Source organism: Bos taurus, chromosome 7 (assembly GCF_002263795.3).
Source record: "Bos taurus isolate L1 Dominette 01449 registration number 42190680 breed Hereford chromosome 7, ARS-UCD2.0, whole genome shotgun sequence".
Classification (NCBI taxonomy): Eukaryota; Metazoa; Chordata; class Mammalia; order Artiodactyla; family Bovidae; genus Bos; species Bos taurus.
The window spans coordinates 53,132,187-53,156,934 of record NC_037334.1 but is presented as its reverse complement, the minus strand read 5'-3'; the positions used below and the strand labels follow the sequence as shown (position 1 = coordinate 53,156,934).

Below are 24,748 nucleotides of genomic sequence, written 5' to 3'. Positions count from 1 at the left end.
ATCTGCAGCAAGTAGGTGAACCTAGAGAATAATATGCTTAGTGAAGTCAGTCAGATAAAGACAAATACTGTATACCACTTACATGTGGAATCTGAAAAATAATAAAAAAGAATGTAAATGCCAACGAACAGACTCACAGATTTAGAAAACAAACTTGTAGTTACCAAAGGGGAAAGGGAAGCAACCACAAACTAGGGGTGTGAGATTAATAGATACAAACTACTATATGTAAAATAAATAAGCAACAAGAATATACATATACAGGGAATTATACTCATTATCTTGTAATAACCTATAATGGACTATAATCTGAGAAAATACCAAACCACTATGCTATACACCTTAAACTAACACAGTATTGTAAACCAATTACAATTTTAATAAAGAAAGAAATTACGCCTACAACTCAGTAACAAAAAGCAAACAATTAAAAAATTTGAATGTTTGAATTTGCCCAATTCAAAAATTGGCACAGGATCTGAATACACATCTCTCCAATATGTACAAATGGCCAAGAAGCACATAAAAGATGTTCAGTTTCACTGATCATTAGGGACATGCAAACCAAAATCATTATGAGATGCCACTTCACACCCAGGCTTTATCAAAAACAAAAACAAAACACAAACGGAAAGCATACGTGTTGATGAGGATGTGACAAAACTGGAATTCTTATGCATTGCTGGTGGGAATATAAAACAGTGCATTGCTATGGAAAACAGTATGGCAGTTTCTCAAATAATTAAAAATAGCAATACCATAGTGAAAGTGAAAGTCACTCAGTCGAGTCCGGCTCTTTGTGACCCCATGGACTGTACAGTCCATGGAATTCTCCAGGCCAGAATACTGGAGAGGGTAGCCTTTCCCTTCTCCAACAGATCTTCCCAACCCAGGGATCGAACCCAGGTCTCCCGCGTTGCAGACAGATTCTTTACCATCTGAGCCACCAAGGAAGTCCAAGTAAAGTGGAGTGGTAACCTATCCCTTCTCCAGGGGACCTTCTTGAAGCAGGGAACAAACTGGGGTATCCTGCATTGCAGGTGGATTCTTTACCAGCCAAGCTACCAAGGAAGCAATACCATGTAATACCAACAATTCCACTTCTGCATATATATCTAAAAGAACTCAAAGCTTGGACTCTTTTGAAACTTATTTACCCATTATTCACAGCAGCATTATTCACAATGGCTAAAATGTATTGACAGATGAAATAAAATATAGTATACACATACAATGGATATTATTTAGCTTTAAAATGAAATGAAATTCTGACACATGACACAATGTGGATGGACCTTGAGGACATTATGCTAAGTGATATAAGCCCGTCACAAAAGGATAAATACTGTATTACTCCACCTATATGAGGTACTCAGAGTAATCAAATTCACTGATAGAAAGCAGAATGGTGGCTGTCAGGGGGTTGGGGAGGGGGAAATAAGACAGTTACTGTTTAAGGGGGTAAGGATTTTCTGGAAATGGATGCTGGTGAAATTAAGGCTGCACAACTAAGTGAGTATACGAAACAAAATAAAAATTAAAAAAAGAGCCACAGAGGCGCCATTCACTCCTTCCTCCAGAATCATGACATCATTTTACACTTGAACATGCAAAATGTTTGGCCTGCCCGAGAGGAAATTCTTTCCCTCATTTCTCAAAACCTTCCTTCACGATCCTGAAAGAACGTACCCAAAGCCGATCTACAACGCCAGCAGACTACAATACAGACTTATTAGTGATGCCATAAGCAACTCACTTATTTAGCAGGCAGAGAGTCATCTAAAACAAACATTCTGCAGCCTGTTTTTAAGCAGATCCAGCAGTGTCATCATTGCCTACTTTCACTGGTTTTAAATCCAAATATCTCTAAACATATCAGGAAGTAAGTATTTGGGAAGATGCACGATATAGCCCACGATTTACTACAGTGAGGCAAACGCAGCTTGGAATGGATGAACAGGGTAAATGGCCTCAGAGAGGGCAGCACACAACAAGGTTTTCAACACTAGGCCTCCCTAGAGCTTTCTGAAAGCGCGTCAGAAGGTATGGCCACACAAGCTCATGTTTCAAATCGCAAAAAGAGAAAAAAATAAAGCCACAGGAAATTTATGAGCCCCAGCTATCTGTGTGGTCTGGGGTGATGCTAAATTCCAATTAGGGACATACTGCTCTACCAATCAAAAGACCATAAAGGCAAAACAATTGGTTGCAATTATGAATGAATCATAGTTTTCTCCTACATTTACTTCATTAGAAGACCAGCTCAATTTGACTAACCATATCAAATAGAAGTCAGAGGTCCCTTTGTGACACCCAAAAAGTACCATGCTATCAGGCTGCCTAGACAATTTAATAACATTCCATAATTCGAAAGCCTTTTAAATATGTATATTCTCTGACCAAGCATTTCCACCCACTAGAAATTTATACTAAGGAAATAGTTGAAGATGTATGTAAAAGAAACTTTAGTGATTGAAAAAAATTATAAACACCCTTAGAGACCAACAATAGGCAACTGATTAAATTACGGTCTAGCCATACAATTGCATGCTATGCAGATGTTAAAATATGAACCCATCTCATTATACAGCTACAGTGTCTGCCTTTCTACACACAGGTGCTCAATACACACACATGCAAACTTGAGAAGGCAAATGTGTTTCAGAACATGTGGGTATGTAAACACACATGTACACATATGCACAAAGTGTGTGAAAGTATCATCAGAGGCCCATAAAACTGCCATGTATGTACAAAGATGTGCCTGTGTACGTATGTATGGGTGTATAAGACAATACAAATGTATATGTATATATCTGCTAACGTACATGCTTATATTTGGGCCATAAGCCTGTGTTTAAGTAGTTGAGTGTGTATTTACCCTTGTAATCACTGCTTAGAAGCAGTGACCTTGAGCAAGTTACCGAGCCTCCAGAGAGTCTTGACTTCGTCATTTAACGTCATCTATACAACATCAAACACTGTCTCAAAGGGGTTCTGTGAGGATTAAGTGAAATAATGGATGTAAAGTACTTAGTACCATGACTGGCACAGAGTAAATGCTCAATCAATATTAACTTTCCTTATCTGGACACATACACTGATCTACCCTTGTGTATATTTACACAGCTGTAAGTACACAAAGATACACAAAATATTAACTTTGGTTATCTATAGGTGATAGGTTTTTGGTGTGGGGTTTTGGTTTTGGGGTGTTTTTTTTTTGGCTTTCGTATTTTGCGTATTTTCTAGGAATGTCAGTTCTTTTTTTCATTCTATTTTTGAAGATTTCTTCAAAACAATGATTTTTTTTTTAAGTAAAAAAGATGGCCTGTCCTTAAGATACCTCAATTTTGCATATTTAAAGCTATTAACCACTACACCAAGAAATACGTAATTTTAATACTTCACCATTTTTTGCTTCTAGCAGTATGTCAACATTACCTAATAGCTCAAGAAGATGGCAGTAAAAAGAAAAGCCTCAGCTTTTTGCTTGTTTGCTTTATCCTAGGCAGGATGAAAGAATGAACTAGATCACAATATGCGATACATGTGACCTGTGAACACCTCGGTGACAGTTAAGTGATACCTGTCATTTGTATTTTACTAAAGCAGAGAGGAACCCAGGGCCTTGCCCAAGGTCATACAAAAAAGCACGTAGCCCAGGCTGTGAGAGAATTAAGGACTAGACTGCACTGCCACAATTTGAGCGTGCTTATGAAACCAAAAAGCTAAATTCTTAAAATTAGTCATATGAGGAGTCAGGCTGTAGGAGGGAGGAAATTACAACACTGAGCTGATGATAGCAAAAAAACCCAGCAACTGGCCCCACCAGGATTAATCTACATGTTTTAATCATATTGGTTTTCCTCACTTATAAAACATAAAACTGTAGATCATCTATGATAGGACATTTAATTTCATAAAAGCACAATTCCATTTATATGCAAATTAAACTGAAAGCATCTGAAAAAACTGCACGCAGATACCTGCGATTCCAGTCAACATCAGTTAGCCACCTGGATCAATTCCCACAATTACGATGCGTTAAATACCTCTAAAAACCCTGCAAAATGTCTCCCTCGAATTTCCGAGGGAAATCAGGCTACAGACAGGCGAGTAAAACAAGCAGCTTTTTTCCCTAGGGCTTCAATTAAGAAATTATACCCGAGATAATAATCCACCCATCCCCTATACATTTTCTCCCCAGCTATGCTATTCAATTTCTTTAAACGTCATTTCCAAGCTTGGAAAACACACAGCCGGGCACACGCCCTGCAGCCTGCAATGTTACGTAGTTCGACATTTTAGGGGCATCACTAGTTAAACATCGCGTTTTCCAAATCTATTGCGAACTGGGACTTGTCCCTCGTATCATTTTGTCTTTAAATGCAAGCGAGGGGAATGGGTTTTGACGAGCAGACTAGGCTCTGAAACCCTGAGTAATCGCATCTCACTGCGGAGAGCTGTCGGCAGCAGCAGCAGCGATTTTAATCTTCTCTCCACGTAATTTCCTTTACATTTCACGTTTTTGGCTTGGTGTTTTTTTTTTTTCCCCCTTTTCCAGTGACATCAAATTCAACGTGGAAAAAGGCAAACTGAATGCCCTCAGGTCAAAGCCTCCGGAGGGTGTCGGGTTCTGACTCGGCGACCCGCCCGCCGTGGGAAATGCGGAAAACACTGCAGGGCGGAGGTTTTTCCACCGTCCGACTCCCGCCCCGCGTCGCGGAGGGACGGTCCCGGCCCGCGGCCGCCTCGAATCCGAGCCCGGGGCCCGCCCGGCCGGCCCAGGCCCAGCGCGGCCTGGCAAGCCGCGGAGTCGAGTTGGCTACAGGCGGGGCCGGAGAGGAGGCCTTAAGCGGCCAGCGGGCAGGGCCGGGCCGGGGTCGGGGGTGGGGGTGGGGGGGCACTTGGGCGCTGCTCACCTGCTGGTACCGGTTGCCGCAGGCTGGCTCCACCGCCGCCAGAGCCGCCAACGCCAACGCCATGGCGCAGCCGGCTGCAGGGAAGGAGGGCGAGCGAGCGAGCTGAAGGGGCGCGGGCGCTGCGGCCTGGGGGCGTCGGGAGGCCGACTGAGACGCGCCTCGGGTGGGTCTCGGTGGCCGCCGCCGCTACCAGGCCAGCCGCTCTCCTCGGGTAGTGAGCGCCGCCGCCGCCGCTGAGGCTCAGACGCGGCCCCTGGGGAGGAGGCGGGGACAACGACGACGACGCTGCGCCGCCGCCCCGCCCCCGACTCGCGCAGCCCGGCCCGTCAGGCCCGGCCTCGCCCGGCGGTGCAGCTGCCAGCCGTGGGCTCCGCCCGTCGTTCCGCTCCCCGAGGCTGAGGCGTCGGAGTCGGTTCCTTCCAAAACAGGTTGCAGGTCACCGCAGAGAGGGCGACGCTGATGATGGGTGCCTGGTTCTAAGCACCAAGCTTTCTCTGCGTGCTACTTTGAACCCTCCTCACACACCCCAGACAGAAGCCACAGCCCCATTTTAGAGGTCGTTGGTGCCCAGGGAGATTGACAGTCTCCCACAGCAGCCATCTGACCCCTAGTATCTATCTGGCTGCAGTATCTCAGTTCTTATCCACTTCCTTCTTGTCTGCCATCCTCCGTAGACTAGTGGTCAGTTCACTACAGGGCAGAGGCTAAATCCGGTTCAATGACTGTGGAAAGCATGTGTATTTCACCTTTCTGTGTCTATAAATTGTTTTATTTGGAACACAGCCGCTCCAGTTTGTTTACTATGGCCTGCAAATCCTAAATTACTTATTATCTGGCCCTTTATCGAAAAAGTTTGCTGACCCTAAATCCTGGAAAACTTCTTGACCCCTGGGTGATCATAATAGCATCCCCTATTTTTATGTAGTCCTTTAGTGTTTTAACAGCCTCTGTGGATATAGACACGATGTTTTCTGAACCAAAGCTCTCTGAGGTGGTGTCATGAAAGGCAAAACTTCAAAGATATAGACTTGTGAAGAGCTTTCCAGGAGGAACATATATGCAAAGACGGTGAGGAAAGTGAGAGGTTGCCTTGTGGAAGAACGGAAAGGAGGCAGCAGAAGGGCCGTATAGGAGATACAGTTATTGATGTTTCACAGATGGGGGGAGTTATGCTTGAAGACATTAGATATTTTATGCAAGAACGCAGAGCTGGTAAGGGGTAAAGTTGGGTTATAAACTCATCAAGCTAGCTTTCTTAACCATTATCATACAATCAAATTATAAACTTTGAAAAGATGACACTATTTATCTTTGAAATATTTTGGTATCTCACATAGCATCTAGCACAGTATAGTTATTGATCCTGGAACAGGCATTTGAGGTCTGCTGTTTCTATCATATCCAGCCACCTGGATTGCTTCTACCCACATGGCCAACACAGAAAAATACTTGATCTCTGAAGCTTGTTGTTATTCCAATTTCTTCTTGATTGCCCTTCCAAGTTGGCAGTCTAGAGTTGGCACTACTATCACTATTGTTTTATCTTCCAATATTCAAATTTAGGTAACTACATGTTTTAAACCACAACTGTGTGTTTTGAGCCTACCCTGAGGTCTCTGTTTGTAGGAGCCAGTCATAATCAACAAAAATTCTGTATATTTCTTATCCTCACTTCCAATTCTGTGTGTGTGCGTGTGCACATGTGAGTTGTTTGTGTGCTCAGTCGTGTCTGACTCTTGCTACTCCCATGGAATGTAGCCCACCAGGCTCCTCTGTCCATGGGATTTACCAGGCCAACAATACTGGAGTGGGTTGCCATTCTCTTCTTCTGCAGGGGATCTTCCCAACCCAGGGATTGAACCTGCGTCTCTTGCGCCTCTTGCCAGTATCCAAACTCCAAGAAGTCAGTTCCTATTTCCAAGCACTGGTCTCACAAATTTTCACTGTGGGAGAGTGAAAAAATCCAGCAAAATGCCAATCTGAGTGTTTCCAAGTGGTCTGCTCCTTAGTCTGTCCCACAAATATTCTTTTTTATCTGGAAAAACAACTTTCAAATGTAATGATGTACAGTGAATCAATCCAAACATAATCCTACCTTGTGGTCTTATATAAGGGGGAAAAAAAGTCTAATTTGAAATTTTAAAAAAATCTCATCAATGGAAAGTAGAAATCCAGACTTCTTTGCCCAGATTTTCTAAATTTACATGTAAGAAGGAATAAAAAAAGAAGATGTCTGTGCTGAAACATATGGCTATTGGAACAACAGCTGCCATCTTCATGCGTGTCTGCAGCACTTTTGTGGCTTTTGTGGAAAAGAAGTTGCTGTCCTTCTCATCTATCTCTTTCCTAAATTACTTTCTCCTTCAACAGCTATTAATATATACTCCCTGCATGTGGACATACATATTTATCATAAGGTAAATACTGGGTTTTCTCACAGGAATATTTTCTCTCAAAAGAAAAAAAAAAGAGTTGATATTCAGCTTCCAATCTCCCTTTCCTACTCTTTTTCTCATATCCTGAACCAAGATGTTTTGTGTTAACCATTAAGATATTTTTTTTTTCCTCTGAGTTCCCCCAAAGCCCTTTGTGAGTAAACTGGGAACCCCCTGGAGATCCAGGGGTTAGGACTCAATGCTCTCACTGCCAAGGACCCAGGTTTGATCCCTGGAACTAAACTCCCATAAAAGGAGCACAGTGTGGCAAAAAAAAAAAAAAAAAGAAGCCTTTTGTAAGTAAACTGAGGTGATGTGTGTTGATTCAATGGCTGGGTGAGCTGGGGAATTGAGAAATTGAGTCACCGCGGTAGAAGGTCTGCAGTTGGCAGGCAAACTGTACAGTGAAGGGAAAACTCTGAATTTCTGACTCACCGATCCATGCCTGCTGCCAGCCGAGCAGACAGAAAAGATAATCCAAGGCTGTAAAAATTGCACTCTTTGGCTTTATCTCGAGGTGTTGTCAAGAGAGTTTCCACACAGAAAGTTATTAATTTCATATTGCTGCACTTAGAAGCTTATTTCCCCACAGAATAGCAGTAATACTTTCCATGTGCAATACTTTTTATGTGAACTGCTGGCTCTGAATCATCCATCCTGAGAGAGAAAAGAAAGATTATGGACAAGTAAGAACACAGCTCATGTCTGTTTCCCTACCCCAGTTGGACAGGGAGGCCTGGTGTGCTGTGGTTCATGGGGTCGCAGAGTCGGACACGACTGAGCGACTGAAGTGAACCCCAATTTGAACAAAAATTTCCACGATATAGTCTTCTGTCTTTCACCTGAGACCTGTCCAAGGCAGTACTGAGCTCAATGAGTAACCAAGAAGGGTTTGTTAAATTTTAAACAAAGTCTCACTGGTCTAATATCTCATTTCAGGCCTTGAATATCTCCAGTTAATCTTTTCAGGGCTCCAGCTGGACAATGCATTGCCATTTCTACTGACTTACTATTTCTTTTAATTCTCACTACATCACTATGAGTTTCCTTAAGGGCAAAGGTATTGTCTTGCTATTGCAAATAAAGAAATTATTCACTGATAATTACTACTGCTTGTGGAGCACCTCCTGGGTTTTGGACCTTTTCATACATCATCTCTGATGTATGAAACATCAACAATCATCAACATTCATAGCTAGATCAGATCAGATCAGATCAGTCGCTCAGTCGTGTCCGACTCTTTGCGATCCCATGAATCGCAGCACACCAGGCCTCCCTGTCCATCACCAACTCCTGGAATTCACCCAGACTCACATCCATCGAGTCAGTGATGCCATCCAGCCATCTGATCCTCTGTCGTCCCCTTCTCCTCCTGCCCCCAATCCCTCCCAACATCAGAGACTTTTCCAATGAGTCAACTCTTCGCATGAGGTGGCCAAAGTACTGGAGTTTCAGCTTTAGCATCATTCCTTCCAAAGAAATCCCAGGGCTGATCTCCTTCAGAATGGACTGGTTGGATCTCCTTGCAGTCCAAGGGACTCTCAAGAGTCTTCTCCAACACCACAGTTCAAAAGCATCAATTCTTCAGCGCTCAGCCTTCTTCACAGTCCAACTCTCACATCCATACATGACCACAGGAAAAACCATAGCCTTGACTAGACGGACCTTTGTTGGCAAAGTAATGTCTCTGCTTTTGAATATGCTATGTAAGTTGGTCATAACTTTCCTTCCAAGGGGTAAGCATCTTTTAATTTCATGGCTGCAGTCACCATCTGCAGTGATTTTGGAGCCCAGAAAAATAAAGTCTGACACTGTTTCCACTGTTTCCCCATCTATTTCCCATGAAGTGATGGGACCGGATGCCATGATCTTCGTTTTCTGAATGTTGAGCTTTAAGCCAACTTTTTCACTCTCCACTTTCACTTTCATCAAGAGGCTTTTGAGTTCCTCTTCACTTTCTGCCATAAGGGTGCTGTCATCTGCATATCTGAGGTTATTGATATTTCTCCCGGCAATCTTGATTCCAGCTTGTGTTTCTTCCAGTCCAGCGTTTCTCATGATGTACTCTGCATATAAGTTAAATAAACAGGGTGACAATATATAGCCTTGACGTACTCCTTTTCCTATTTGGAACCAGTCTGTTGTTCCATGTCCAGTTTTAACTGTTGCTGCCTGACCTGCATATAAATTTCTCAAGAGGCAGATCAGGCGGTCTGGTATTCTCATCTCTTTCAGAATTTTCCACAGTTTATTGTGATCCACACAGTCAAAGGCTTTGGCATAGTCAATAAAGCAGAAATCGATGTTTTTCTGGAACTCTCTTGCTTTTTCCATGATCCAGCGGATGTTGGCAATTTGATCTCTGCTTCCTCTGCCTTTTCTAAAACCAACTTGAACATCAGGAAGTTCACGGTTCACGTATTGCTGAAGCCTGGCTTGGAGAATTTTGAGCATTACTTTACTAGCATGTGAGATGAGTGCAATTGTGCGGTAGTTTGAGCGCTCTTTGGCATTGCCTTTCTTTGGGATTGGAATGAAAACGGACTTTTCCAGTCCTGTGGCCACTGCTGAGTTTTCCAAATTTGCTGGCATATTGAGTGCAGCACTTTCACAGCATCATCTTCCGGGATTTGAAATAGCTCACCTGGAATTCCATCACCTCCACTAGCTTTGTTCGTAGTGACGCTTTCTAAGGCCCACTTGACTTCACATTCCAGGATGTCTGGCTCTAGGTCAGTGATCACACCATGGCGATTATCAGGGTCGTGAAGATCTTTTTTGTACAGTTCTTCTGTGTATTCTTGCCACCTCTTCTTAATATCTTCTGCTTCTGTTAGGTCCATAACCCTCAGCAAATGAAGAGATTTAAGAAATGTACATCACTTGCTCAGCTAAGGTGTTGTGGAACCAAAATGCAAACTGAGGTCTGTCTGACAACTAAACTTGAGCACTGCTCTGTGTGTGGAGGGAAATACAGGACCCAGAAGAACCTTGGAGTCTTCACAATGAGATAGAGAGGGTAGGAAACACATATTCAAGACATATTTTTAAATATAAAAATCTCAAGTTGTGTTGGCCTATATTAAACAATGCCAAGAGTTGGGGAAGAGAAGTGTGTAACCAGGTGTGATAATAAGGTAAGGATTGAGGAGAAAGGTTTTGGAATGAGAATAAGGAATGAGAATAAGGATTAGTCATGATGGGAAGAGGGAAAGGCATAGCAAGTCATGAATATGCTAATACAAAAGCTTAGGAACAGGAGTACACAAAATAATAGTAATATGGGCTAATAAATATTTGGGGCTTTGTGACAAGTTTTCTGTCACAGCTACTCCACTTTGCCATTGTATCATGAACACAGTCATAGACAATACTGGACAAATTGGTGTGGCTACATTCCAATAAAGCTTTGTTGACGGACATCGAAATTTGAATTTCTTATTATTTTCACATGAAATACAAGATATTCTTCTTTTGCTTTTTTTCAACTATTTAAAAATGTAAAACCTATTCTTAATGCAAGTCATATAAAAGCAGGTGGTGGACTGGATTTAACAATCAGGCAGTTGTCCAATCCCTAGCTTACAGTAGAACAAAAAAAAGTTTCTGTGCTAAGAACTTGAGTAGGAAGTTTAAATCACAGAGTAATGCAGAAGACCTAATGGGGAAGAAAGGGAAAGAGTGAAGAGGATGGGAATTCATAAAAAGCTTTTAAAAAGTAAATGTCTTATGCAAAAAAGTAAGTCAGAAGAAAAGGGTTAGTCAAGTAGGAATCTAACATGAGATATACTCCTGATTCCTTAGTTTACCTTCCGGCCACTAGAATGCAACTGGTTGATTCATTCAACAAATATTAATTTAGCACTAATATGGGCAACTACTGAGGCTTTCTGCCTAGAACTTGAAACTATAAAAGAATAGTTTTTAATTTATTCTCTAAAATGATATTAAGAAATGCTGCTGCTGCTGCTTCTAAGTCGTTTCAATCGTGTCCTACTCTGCGCGACCCCACAGACAGCAGCCCACTAGACTCCTCTGTCCCTGGGATTCTCCAGACAAGAATACCTAAGTGGGTTGCCATTTCCTTCTCCAATACCTGAAAGTGAAAAGTGAAAGTGAAGGTGCTCAGTCGTGTCCAACTCTTAGCAACCCCATGGACCCGTAGCCTACCAGGCTTCTCCATCCCTGGGATTCTCCAGGCAAGAATACTGGCATGGGTTGCCATTTCCTTTTCCATAAGAAATGCTAAGAGTGGTTATTTACTTATTTTAGTTAACAGCTAATAAGTTTTGGTATGTTCTGGCTTTATTTTCGTTCATCTCTAAGGATTTTCTAATTTCTCTTGTGATTTCTTGGACTCATTGGTTACTTAGAAATGTGTGGTTTAATTCCTTATAATTGTGCATTTCCCAAATTTCTTTCTGTTATTGATTGCTGATTTCACTCCACTGTAGTTGAAGAATATACTTTACCTTATTTCTGTCCTTTTAAATGTATTGAGATTTGCTTAATGCTGTGGCACATGGTCTATCCTGGAGAATGTTCCATGTTTATTTGAATGTATATTCTGCTGGTGGTGGGGGGAGTGTTCTACAGGTGTCAGGTCTAGTTGGCTTACAGTTAATTCAGACCCTCTATTTCCATGTTAATCTTCTGCCTAGTTGTTCTAGCTATTATTAGAAGTGGATTACTGAAGTTTTCAAATATTATTGCTGAATTGTCTCTCTTTTCAGTTGTGTCAGTTTTGCTTCGTATATTTCAGTGCCTTATTGTTAGGTACATAAATATTTACAGTATTCACTTATTTTTTACAGTCTTGATCTAAAAAGGATTTAAGTGGTTATGGTATAGCAAGAACTCATAGATTAGAGTAGATGAGAAAGAAAAAGCAAGACAAGAGTAGCAACATGAAATAGAATTTGCCTTCTTGTTCTCTGATGTCTCTGTGTGAACAGAGCCTGATGCATAGTAGGCCCTTGTAGGATTGAAATAACATCAAGAACGAGGATGTCCCAAAAATGAAGTAATACACATTTTATAGGTGAACCATTAATTTGGCATCCAATTATAGTGAAGATTTCATTGCTTATACAATTGATAGTAAACCTGAGATAAACAAACAAAAGATATTGAAACCAATGGAAAAATTCTCCCAAGAGCCTTCACTAATATTTAATTACAAAGATGCTAAACTGGTCTACCCCTCTGTCCTGAACAGAATATATGCTTTAAGTTTGGGGAATCCTCCCTGCTATGAATGATGCTACAGCTGGTCCATGTATTTACTGTCATACTCGACTGTGCAAATTGTGCACTGCCCCACTTCAGGAATGGCCATCCCATTGTATTCTATGCAATTGACACCCTCACCCTGCATTTGGGCAATATACAGTCTGTGCAACCATAGGAGGTGACCCCACAAAATCTTTGAGTGATCCCTCCCCTGGCAAATGGCTCACAATTTATTTAGGGGCATTGTGGGTGGCAAAGGAATGAGGAACAGCAAAGCGTCCACAAGGAAATCAAGTGACTGATCCTCATCTTACAGTGTACCAATGAATTGCATGAACTAGTTCCTTGAAGAAGAGAATAAGGTGATTAGGGAAATGCTTAAATCTCTAACCCTCAGGCTGATTGGGAGGGTAAGAAAAGGGCTTCTCACATTTCCCAGGCTAGTTGTTTCCTTACTGTGTTTAGGGAGTATCATAAGAAACACCATTACACAAGGGGAATACTAAAGCTCATATTTATGCCTGTGGTGTGTCAGGGGAGAAACAGTGTGTGCTAATTATGACAAAAAAGAGAAGCGACCTGCGGCGGCGGGGGAGGGGGGGTGGCCCTCTGGAAGACACTGATGTTGGTTTAAACTCAGCAGCAGCTTGTGGGCGTGCATGCTGGTTCCTATAGGTCTTGAGGAAACTTCCCAGGCAATTTAGAGCAGGCCTCAGGCAAAGTACAAGAGGGAATCTCTAGTTCTAAATTAGATTACGTACAGACCTGGGAATAATACCTTGGTTTTTAAGCAGTGTTGACATCCTGGCCAAATTATTCAGGAACTCCTCTCTAACATTATTCCTGTGTGGCTCTCGCCCACACCACCACATCTTCAGTAACAAAAGCCTGTAGATAGAACAAAGACAAGCCACCTTGTATGCCAAATTCCTTGCCTTGTGTCAGCAGTGCTCCAATAGGATGGTGGTACTAGGTGGGAAGATACGCTGGGAATACAGCCTTTCCGGAATTGATGATGACAAAATAGGTCACAAAACCTCAGATTTTGATTTTAAATGGTCTAACTGGCTGTCTACAGGTGGTGGAACAGAAGCTGTGCTGTTGACTCTCGAAACACCAAATATTCTCTTACCTAGTCTTTGCTTTACTTGTTAAGCCAGTGTCATTCCACTGGCAAATATGTTCAGTATACTCATCTGTAGGCCATCCAAAATACTAGCTTAAGTTCCCACTGCTGTTTGTCACCATAAAAAGTCTTCAGGCACACTTTTTATTGTCCACTGGGCTAACAAAACTCCCTGTGACGTCACTGTTCACATGAACATTGCTTTAATAACATTTATTGAGTATTGATTTTATGCTAGGGAGTATGTCAAGCATTTACATTTATTATCTTTTTTTTCCCTTCCTGACCTTCAACGTGGGATAGCTCCTCTAGGCCCTCTTGTGCCCGCGCAGCCACCGCTCCTTGGACATGGGGTTGGTCCTCCCGGCCTCCGCCCCTGGCCTTGGGTGTGGGGTTAGTTCTCCCAGCCGCTGCCCCTGGCCTCGGGCGTGGGGGCGTTGAGGGTCAGGAAGGGCAGCAGTGAGGAGATACCCCTCGTCCAAGGTAAGAGAAACCCAAGTAAGATGGTAGGTGTTGCAAGAGAGCATCAGAGGGCAGACACATTGAAACCATACTCACAGAAAACTAGTCAATCTAATCACACTAAGACCACAGCCTTGTCTAACTCAATGAAACTAAGCCATGCCCATGGGGCAACCCAGGACAGGCGGGTCATGGTGGAGAGATCTGACAGAATGTGGTCCACTGGAGAAGGGAATGGCAAACCACTTCAGTATTCTTGCCTTGAGAACCCCATGAACAGTATGAAAAGGCAAAATGATAGGATACTGAAAGAGGAACTCCCCAGGTCAGTAGGTGCCCAATATGCTACCGGAAATCAGTGGAGAAATAACTCCAGAAAGAAAGAAGGGATGGAGCCAAAGCAAAAACAATACCCAGCTGTGGATGTGACTGGTGATAGAAGCAAGGTCTGATGCTGTAAAGAGCAATATTGCATAGGAACCTGGAATGTCAGGTCCATGAATCAAGGCAAATTGGAAGTGGTCAAACAAGAGATGGCAAGAGTGAATGTCGACATTCTAGGAATCAGCGAACTCAAATGGCCTGGAATGGGTGGACTTAACTCAGATGACCATTATATCTACTACTGCGGGCAGGAATCCCTCAGAAGAAATGGAGTAGCCATCATGGTCAACAAAAGAGTCCGAAATGCAGTACTTGGATGCAATCTCAAAAACGACAGAATGATCTCTGTTCGTCTCCAAGGCAAACCATTCAATATCACAGTAATCCAAGTCTATGCCCCAACCAGTAATGCTGAAGAAGCTGAAGTTGAGCGGTTCTATGAAGACCTACAAGATCTTTTAGAACTAACACCCAAAAAAGATGTCCTTTTCATTTTAGGGAACTGGAATGCAAAAGTAGGAAGTCAAGAAACACCTGGAGTAACAGGCAAATTTGGCCTTGGAATACGGAATGAAGCAGGGCAAAGACTAATAGAGTTTTGCCAAGACAATGTACTGGTCATAGCAAACACCCTCTTCCAATAACACAAGAGAAGACTCTACACATGGACATCACCAGATGGTCAACACTGAAATCAGATTGATTATATTCTTTGCAGCCAAAGATGGAAAAGCTCTATACAGTCAACAAAAACAAGACTGGGAGCTGACTGTGGCTCAGATCATGAACTCCTTATTGCCAAATTCAGACTGAAATTGAAAAAAGTAGGGAAAACCACTAGACCATTCAGGTATGACCTAAATCAAATCCCTTATGATTATACAGTGGAAGTGAAAAATAGATTTAAGGGCCTAGATCTGATAGATAGAGTGCCTGATGAACTATGGACTGAGGTTCGTGACATTGTATAGGAGACAGGGATCAAGACCATCCCCATGGAAAAGAAATGCAAAAAAGCAAAATGGCTGTCTGGGGAGGCCTTACAAATAGCTGTGAAAAGAAGAGAAGCGAAAAGCAAAGGAGAAAAGGAAAGATATAAGCATCTGAATGCAGAGTTCCAAAGAATAGCAAGAAGAGATAAGAAAGCCTTCCTCAGCGATCAAGGCAAAGAAACAAAGGAAAACAACAGAATGGGAAAGACGAGAGATCTGTTCAAGAAAATTAGAGATACCAAGGGAACATTTCATGCAAAGATGGGCTCGATAAAGGACAGAAATGGTATGGACCTAACAGAAGCAGAAGATATTAAGAAGAGGTGGCAAGAATACACAGAAGAACTGTACAAAAAAGATCTTCATGACCCAGATAATCACAATAGTGTGATCACTGACCTAGAGCCAGACATCCTGGAATGTGAAGTTAAGTGGGCCTTAGAAAGCATCACTACGAACAAAGCTAGTGGAGGTGATGGAATTCCAGGTGAGCTATTTCAAATCCTGAAAGATGATGCTGTGAAAGTGCTGCACTCAATATGCCAACAAATTTGGAAAACTCAGCAGTGGCCACAGGACTGGAAAAGGTCAGTTCATTCCAATCCCAAAGAAAGGCAATGCCAAAGAATGCTCAAACTGCCACACAATTGCATTCATCTCACATGCTAGTAAAGTAATGCTCAAAATTCTCCAAGCCAGGCTTCAGCAATATGTGAACCGTGAACTTCCTGATGTTCAAGCTGGTTTTAGAAAAGGCAGAGGAACCAGAGATCAAATTGCCAACATCCGCTGGATCATGGAAAAAGCAAGAGAGTTCCAGAAAAACATCTATTTCTACTTTATTGACTATGCCAAAGCCTTTGACTGTGTGGATCACAATAAACTGTGGAAAATTCTGAAAGAGATGGGAATAGCAGACCACCTGACCTGCCTCTTGAGAAATCTGTATGCAGGTCAGGAAGCAACAGTTAGAACTGGACATGGAACAACAGACTGGTTCCAAATAGGAAAAGGAGTACGTCAAGGCTATATATTGTCACCCTGTTTATTTAACTTATATGCAGAGTACATCATGAGAAACGCTGGACTGGAAGAAACACAAGCTGGAATCAAGATTGCTGGGAGAAATATCAATAACCTCAGATATGCAGATGACAGCACCCTTATGGCAGAAAGTGAAGAGGAACTCAAAAGCCTCTTGATGAAAGTGAAAGTGGAGAGTGAAAAAGTTGGCTTAAAGCTCAACATTCAGAAAACGAAGATCATGGCATCTGGTCCCATCACTTCATGGGAAATAGATGGGGAAACAGTGGAAACAGGGTCAGACTTTATTTTTTGGGGCTCCAAAATCACTGCAGATGGTGATTGCAGCCATGAAATTAAAAGACGCTTACTCCTTGGAAGGAAAGTTATGACCAACCTAGATAGCATATTCAAAAGCAGAGACATTACTTTGCCAACAAAGGTCCGTCTAGTCAAGGCTATGGTTTTTCCTGTGGTCATGTATGGATGTGAGAGTTGGACTGTGAAGAAGGCTGAACACCGAAGAATTGATGCTTTTGAACTGTGGTGTTGGAGAAGACTCTTGAGAGTCCCTTGGACTGCAAGGAGATCCAACCAGTCCATTCTGAAGATCAGCCCTGGGATTTCTTTGGAAGGAATGATGCTAAAGCTGAAACTCCAGTACTTTGGCCACCTCATGTGAAGAGCTGACTCATTGGAAAAGACTCTGATGCTGGGAGGGATTGTGGGCAGGAGGAGAAGGGGTCGACAGAGGATGAGATGGCTGGATGGCATCACCGACTGGATGGATGTGAGTCTGGGTGAATTCCGGGAGTTGGTGATGGACAAGGAGGCCTGGTGTGCTGCGATTCATGGGGTCGCTAAGGGTCAGACACGACTGAGTGACTGAACTGAACTGAACTGAACTGATTTTTTTTTCCACCTACAGTAAATACATGAGGTAGAGTCTATATCCATCTTTTCTATGGATGAGGGAACAAGTTGCCTGAAAATTATCTTGCCTGTGTGTGTGTCATAGAAGACTGGGGCTAAAAGGACTTTAGAAATCATTTGACTTGATGCTTCACTTTACAGATGAGGAAAGTGAGTTCAGAGAGGTTAAGTCCTATGCCCATAATCACATAGCCTGGAAGTGGCAGAGCTGATACCCGATACAAGATTCCTTCCATGTTGGAACTATACTATCTACCATTTGGGGTTAATACACATCACCTTGGCCTCTCTGTGAGTCTGAGGCCCAGTCTTTTGTGATTTGAGAATTTGTGCCATCTCCAAGTGTGCTGTCATCATGCAACCAAATATGATTCAAAACAAGGCTGGGGGCGGGTGGGGGTGGGGGGCGTTTTGTTCTCTCTGTGCATCAGATTGATGATGAAGTCAAACTTCATGACTCAGAATACGCAGAAGCTCTCCAGCCCTTAACAACTTTCCCCACAGGAAAACTGCCAGGTGCTTGGTTACCTTTTGAGTTCTTTGTGGGTGGCAGAGAACGCCTCTAAAAATAGATTCGTCCTCAACTCTCCCAGAAGAGGCTTGCAGCCTAAAAATGTCACTCCCTTTTCCCTTCCAAACACAGACATCACTACCCCAGGTATAGCCCTTCCTTACTAACCCAGCAGCTGCCTAAACAGAAGCCTGCCTCCCACCTGGAGTCTAGATTTCCCTTATTGGGGAAGGGACAAAAATGTCTTGAAAGCAGGAGGAAACAATCTTTCACATGAATTTTGGCAAAAACTGCTCTTCTAAAACAGACAGATTTCAAGGAAAAAGGTGTGGGTCTCTGGCTTAGTCTTTTACCTCCTGAAGATCAACTAAAAGGGAAAATGTATGTAAAAGTGCTTTGTGAAGGCAATGGCACCCCACTCCAGTACTCTTGCCTGGAAAATGCCATGGATGGGGGAGCCTGGTGGGCTGTAGTCCATGGGGTCGCTAAGATTTCAGGCACGACTGAGTGACTTCACTTTCACTTTTCACTTTCATGCATTGGAGAAGGAAATGGCAACCCACTCCAGTGTTCTTGCCTGGAGAATCCCAGGGACAGAGGAGCCTAGTGGGCTGCCGTCTATGGGGTTGCACAGAGTCAGACACGACTGAAGCGACTTAGCAGCAGCAGCAGTAGCAGCAACCTGCAAATACCAGGGACTATCATGGGGCCCTGCCTGTGTTCCCCGCAACTTCAGATCTGCAGTGAGTGGAAGAAATGACTTCTCTAGCGATACCTCTGGTGAGACAGATTTTCCAGCCACAGAGACCCAGGGAGTTTCCCTGGCCTGTGCTTTCGATGGCTAACTCCTTGTGTGCTGAGATGAGATTAAGACCAATCATTGCAAAAAAGCAGTCCTGAGGCTGGCTGATGCCAGCTAAAACAGGGTGCAGGCGGCCGGAAGGAGTAAGAATGAACTTCAACCAACCAGCAGAACTGAGGAGACAGGGAGAGAGCCTTGCTCAGCTGTGGGCAGACCTCCCAACTGAGTCTCTGCTGCTGCGTTAACCTGGAACTGGTCTTAATACAAAGACGTGTTTGCTAGCTTCTTGCCAGAAGCATGTGATGCTTGAGCTCCATGGAACACCTTGTCATGTTAGAGCTGTTTTTGGTTCTTTTATTTTATTCATGTATTCATTTATTCAGTAAATAGGTTGTTAATTCTTACTTCATGGGCAGCTTTCTCTGTTTCAACAAACCCTTTCATTTCCTGCCCACATACAAAGCCCACATGCAGTGGGTATAGTTGAAGGTAAACAGGTTTTGTTTAAATAAAAAAGTAAAGATGTGCTCTGACCAGCACACCCAGTCCATGCCACCTTCCTGGCCCCCACACCATACACTAGAGGTCACTTGGGGGTATTTTCTGTGTTTGGGAACCACTCAGCTCCTGGAAAGCACAGGTTTCAGAATGCCATCATACTCTATTTTTTTTTTTACAGCATCATTACAGTATTTGTTGGGCACTCTTGTACATAGCTCCGTGGGAGATTCTGCAGGAATATAAAAGCAATAACAACAGCAGCAACACAAAGATATATCACCAAGAACAAGAAGTGTAGGGATTTCCCTGGCAGTCTAGTGGTTAAGACTTCGTCTTCCAATGCAAGGGGCATGGATTTGATCCCTGGTCAGGGAGCTAAGATCCCACATGCCTTGCGACCAAAAACCGAAACATAAAACAGAAGCAGTATGGTAGCAAAAGTCAAAACTTAAAAAAAACAAGAAGTTTAAGATATGGCTCCCTGAGCTTTAGGTACTTAGAATGGGATACTCAAAGGTAGACGAAATGCAGTGACTCATGCCACCATCTGCAGGCCCAGACAGTTAGTGACAATCAATTCCATCACTCCCACCAAGGTCAACACAACTCAGAATCCTCAACACAGTGCTCTGAAGATACAACCCATCCACCTCCTTTTTCCACCCCTGTGTTTCTGATCAAGTTCAACAAGAGTTCAGGAGAGGAAGAAATGATGGTATGTGCTAGAATGGTTGGGAAAGATACCACAGGGGAGGGAAATTTTAGCTGTACCCTGAAGGACTGATCCAATTTGAACAGACTGAGTAAAAGAAAAGAGAGAGGAAGGCTATATGCTGTATTGAAGTTCTTTGCATTTTTTAAAAATGTAGTCAAATCTGTGTCTCCTTAAAAAAAAAACAACTTCTTGCTTTAATTTAGGAAGATCTTTCTCACCCCCAAGATCATGAATACACTCACCTATATTTTCTTCCAGTACCTTCATGGTTTTCTTTTTAACATAGACCTATCTGATCTAGTTTAATTTACCTGGGAACAAGGAATACGGTAGAAATTCAGTTATTGTTGTTGGTGGTGATTTTTAAATGGCAAGCTAAAATCTCATACCATTTTTTTGAATAATCATTTAAAAATTCTCCTTGAGACTTCCCTGGCAGTTCAATGGTTAAGACTTCCAACTCAGGGGGCACAGGTACCATCCCTGGTCAGGGAACTAGATCCCAGGTGTTCTATGGTGTGGCCAAAAAATAAATAAAATTTGGAAAAAAAATGTTTTAAAACATCTCCTTTATACAAAATCCCATTATATACATACACTTATTTCTGAACCCCTGGTTCTTTTTTCAGTCATCTATTCAAATGCTTATTGTTAATTCTGCGTTTCAGAAAACTCAGTTCACAAACTCAGCACACAAATTAGATAAACTAAGGAGATAGGATTCTTCAAGCTATAGATAGCAAGCTACCCTAATTATCCCTGAAATGATTCAATTTTTCAAAAGCTTAAATGTATACATCCCTTTTAAATGTAACAGCTTTATTAACATCCAACGCGCATACCATACACTTCATCCATTTAATATGTACAATTCAATGATTCTAAGGATATTTGCAGCATGAAACAATTTTACAACATTCTCAGATCTCTAGTCCTGTGCAACCATTATCTATTTGCTGTCTCTACGGATTTGCCTATTCTGGATATTTCATTACAAATGTAACCATACAAATGGAATCATACAGTAAAAGGCCCTTTATGTCTGGCATCTTTCACTTAGCATGTTTTCAAAGTTTATCCATATTTTAGCATATATTTCTACTTAGGTTTTTTAAATTGATATATTTATATAACATGAAGTTAACTTTTTAAAATGTACATTTCGTACCCTCACTATGTTCTGCAACCATCACAACTATCTAGTTCCAGAACATTTTCACCACCCCAAAAGGAAACCCTGTACTTAGTAAACAGTCACTCCTCACTTCTCCCCCACCCCTCACAGCCTCCAGCAAACACTGATCAACTTTCCATCTCTATGGATCTGCCTAGTCTGGACATTTCATATAAATAGATCATAAATGTGACCTTTTGTGACTGGCTTCTTTCACTTAGCATGTTTTCAAAGTTCACTCATATCATAGCATGTGTATCCTTACTTCATCTCTTACTGTTAGTGAATATTCCATGGCATGGACATAACACAGTTGGTTTATCCATTCATCTGTTGATAGACATTTTGATCATCTTCACTTTTTGGCTATTAGGAATAATGTTGCTAAGGGATTCCCTGGTAGCTCAAAGGGTAAAGAGTCTGCCTGCAATGCGGAAGGCCCAGATTCGATCCCTGGGTTAGGAAGATGACCTGGAGAAGGAAATGGCAACCCACTCCAATATTCTTGACTGGAAAATCCTATGGATGGAGGAGCCTGGCAGGTTACATACAGTCCATGGGGTCACAAAGAGTCGGACACGACTAAGTGACTTCACTTTCATTTTTTGTGTGTGAACTCTGCACTTCTTTTAAAAGGGGCATTATCTTCTGTATAAAGTCCTATTAAAGTGAAAGTGAAAGTCGCTCAGTCATGTTTGACTCCTTGTGACCCCATGGACTACACAATCCATGGAATTCTCCAGGCCAGAATCCTGGAGTGGGTAACCTTTCCCTTCTCAGGGAGATCTTCCCAACCCAGGGATCAAACCCAGGTCTCCTGCATTGCAGGCAAATTCTTTACCAGCTGAGCCACCGGGGAAGCCCAAGAATACTGGAGTGGGGAGCCTATCCTTTCTCCAGCAGATCTTCCCCACCCAGGAATCAAACTAGGATCTCCTGCATTGCAGGCAGACTCTTTACCAACTGAGCTATCAGGGAAGCCATATAAAGCCCTATACTTTCTTGTCATACTAATCCCATGCACCATCTTTTCAGGATATCAAAAAATTTATTTCCCCTGAGCCTTGTTTCTTTCCTTTGGCTTTCAGGTTCCCTGACTAGGGATCAAACCCAGGCACACTGCATGGAGGTGCAGAGGCCTAACCACTAAACCACCAGGGAATTCCCTAGCCTCATTTCTTTAAAGCCAAATATAATTTCATTAGCAGAGGCCTTGATCTTGTCAGTCTATGCTAATCTGAACCACCACTAAGCAAAGGAGATTTAAGAAAGTAATTAAGAAAACTGCAGTCTGGTGAAGGACATGGCTAGGTGGATTCAAAAGGATATGGTGATAAAGATGGGGATGATGCTGAAGTACAGTGTACAGACTTACTAACACTACTGCTTTTAAGTTCTTTTCTTTGCAGGAACAGGACCCAGGTACCTTCATTCACTTATTTATGTACTAGAGATTCAAATTTTAAACTAGCTTAAACATTCAATAGGTTTTGCCCATTAAACCTGCTATGAGCAGGATTGCCATAGAAAGTTTCGGGGAAAGAAATCAAACAAGCAAAACAAAGGTAGACACAGTTTATTAACAGAACCACTCTTCCGTTAGACTCTTAAGTGCGTAAAAACAAGGGCTGCATCTTTGTGGTGGGAGCACTATAAATGTACTATATTTGTTAAGAGATAAATGTACTATATTTGTTAAGAGATAAATGTACATTTATGAGCACCATAAATGTACTATATTTATTAAGAGAAAGAATGAGAGAAGGTGCATCTAGAAATAAGATTTCTAGCCTTTGTCCCATTCACTTACTCCCATCATGCTGTTTATGCTCCCCTGGAGACCCTGGCTTCACCCAACTCTAAGGGACAAATCATGGTCTCTCCAAGGCAGGGGAGATGCAGGATTATCTCTAGCATTTTCGGGAAGGGATGGGGCACCCATAGTAGAAAATCAAGCAACCCTGCTGACTCATATCTTTCAACTGCCAATTTTGAAAGGAGAGGGATTTTGTTGTTGTTGTTATCCTTTGCTGTTAGTACTGAGAAACAAAAATAAAAGCAAACAAGAGTTTAAATACTAAATCAAATCGACTTGACAAAATCCCAAAGGTGCCTCTGGAGGTGAACAGACCTAGCCTTGTAAGCTCCCAAACCTCCTCCCAGGGCTGCCTGACCCCTCGGTGCTGGCTAATTGTAGCTCTGGGAGAAGCAGGATAAACAGACCACTCAGTGCTGCTATATTAAGCAGCACTAAGTCCAGTTAGTCAGTGCTGGCAGCAGGCAGCGCAAGAAGCACCTTCATGGTCCAGACAGCCATGTACTCCACCAGACACACTGAAGAAAAGCTGCAGCAAAGTCCAAAAAGTCCCTTTCAGGAAATGCCTCTTTGCCCTTAGTGAAACCTTGGCAGTCTTGCCAGGCCAGAGGTGACATGTTGACCTGGAAGTGCCTGAAAAATCCCACAGTACCTCAAGTTGAAGCAGCAGTCACGCTGCATCAGTGGCTGGCTCCCTTGCATTACTGGCAATCAGTTCAGATGTCACCTCTTCAGAGGGGGCTACTCTGGTGCCTCACACATACCTGGAGACCCTAGAGATGAAATCGCTGGCTCAGCTCACACAGCACTCTAGTTGGATCTCCTTCCTGATCAAAGAAGCTCACTAAAGATGAGGGGTATGGCAGGGCCACTATCTGAAAGGGGGGTGTTGGCCCTTTTGATTAGTTGGTATTCAGGTTTTCTCTGGCTTTAGCTCCTATTGGCGTGAAACAATGGTGATTTTCACCCTGTCCTAAAACAAACAGAGCTGTGACTTATGTTTCCCAGTGTTCACTACTAATTTCATGCACCATCGGGTTTCGTGTTCTCTCATGTTTCCATTAAATCTAGATTCTCCCCCTGGGATGTTGGCACATTGTGCGGGGCACATTGTGGTGAGCACATCGTGATGGGCTGGCATGCTGGGTGTTGGGAAGAGGCTAGAACTAACTTCAGGAGAACTTGTCCCTCAGCGACATCCACCCATGAAATCTGCCCTCCTGACTCCCACCCTCACCCCCAGGGCAGCCATGGCTCACCAATCACAGCCAAGCCGGACACAGCCTCTAAGTTCTCCCCCATAAGATTAGGGCAGCCACCACCACTGAACTTAACTGGCACTTTTTGGCTGTCCTGCCTGATTTATTACAATAATTGGAAAAGAAATAAATAAATCTGTTCCCCAAACTGCATTCAGTTACACTGCTTCTCAGATTGTGTTCATTTGGATTGTTTTATGAATTTTCCCATTCTTTTAATCAAAGTGTTAGTCCCTCAGTCATGTCCGACTCTTTGTGACCCCATGGATTGTAGCCCATCAGGCTCCTCTGTCCATGAGATTCTCCAGGCAAGAATACTGGAGTGGGTTGCCATGCCCTCCTCCAGGGGCTTTTTCCAACCCAGGGATCAAACCCAGGTCTCCCAAATTGCAGGCAGATTCTTTACCGTCTGAGCGACCAGGGAAGGAGGAAGGACATCTGTCTGGAGAGATTTTTTA

At 42.8% G+C, this 24,748-nt stretch overlaps 1 protein-coding gene across 2 annotated transcripts in view; it reads right to left on the bottom strand.

The window, feature by feature from the left end:
• The window catches only part of NDFIP1 (Nedd4 family interacting protein 1), a 128,518-nt gene that overhangs the window by 45,889 nt on the left and 57,881 nt on the right, over nucleotides 1–24,748 (bottom strand). Inside the window, exon 5 of one of the 2 annotated variants that reach the window (XM_059888770.1) lies at nucleotides 7,796–8,017. Coding sequence is in view for 1 of the 2 variants with exons in the window: in XM_002689268.5 (XP_002689314.4) it covers nucleotides 4,926–4,988 (63 nt within the window). In the remaining variant the exon portion in view is untranslated. Of the gene's footprint in view, nucleotides 1–4,925; nucleotides 5,181–7,795; nucleotides 8,018–24,748 lie in introns of those variants that run through there. The other variant, XM_002689268.5, reaches the window with a different exon arrangement.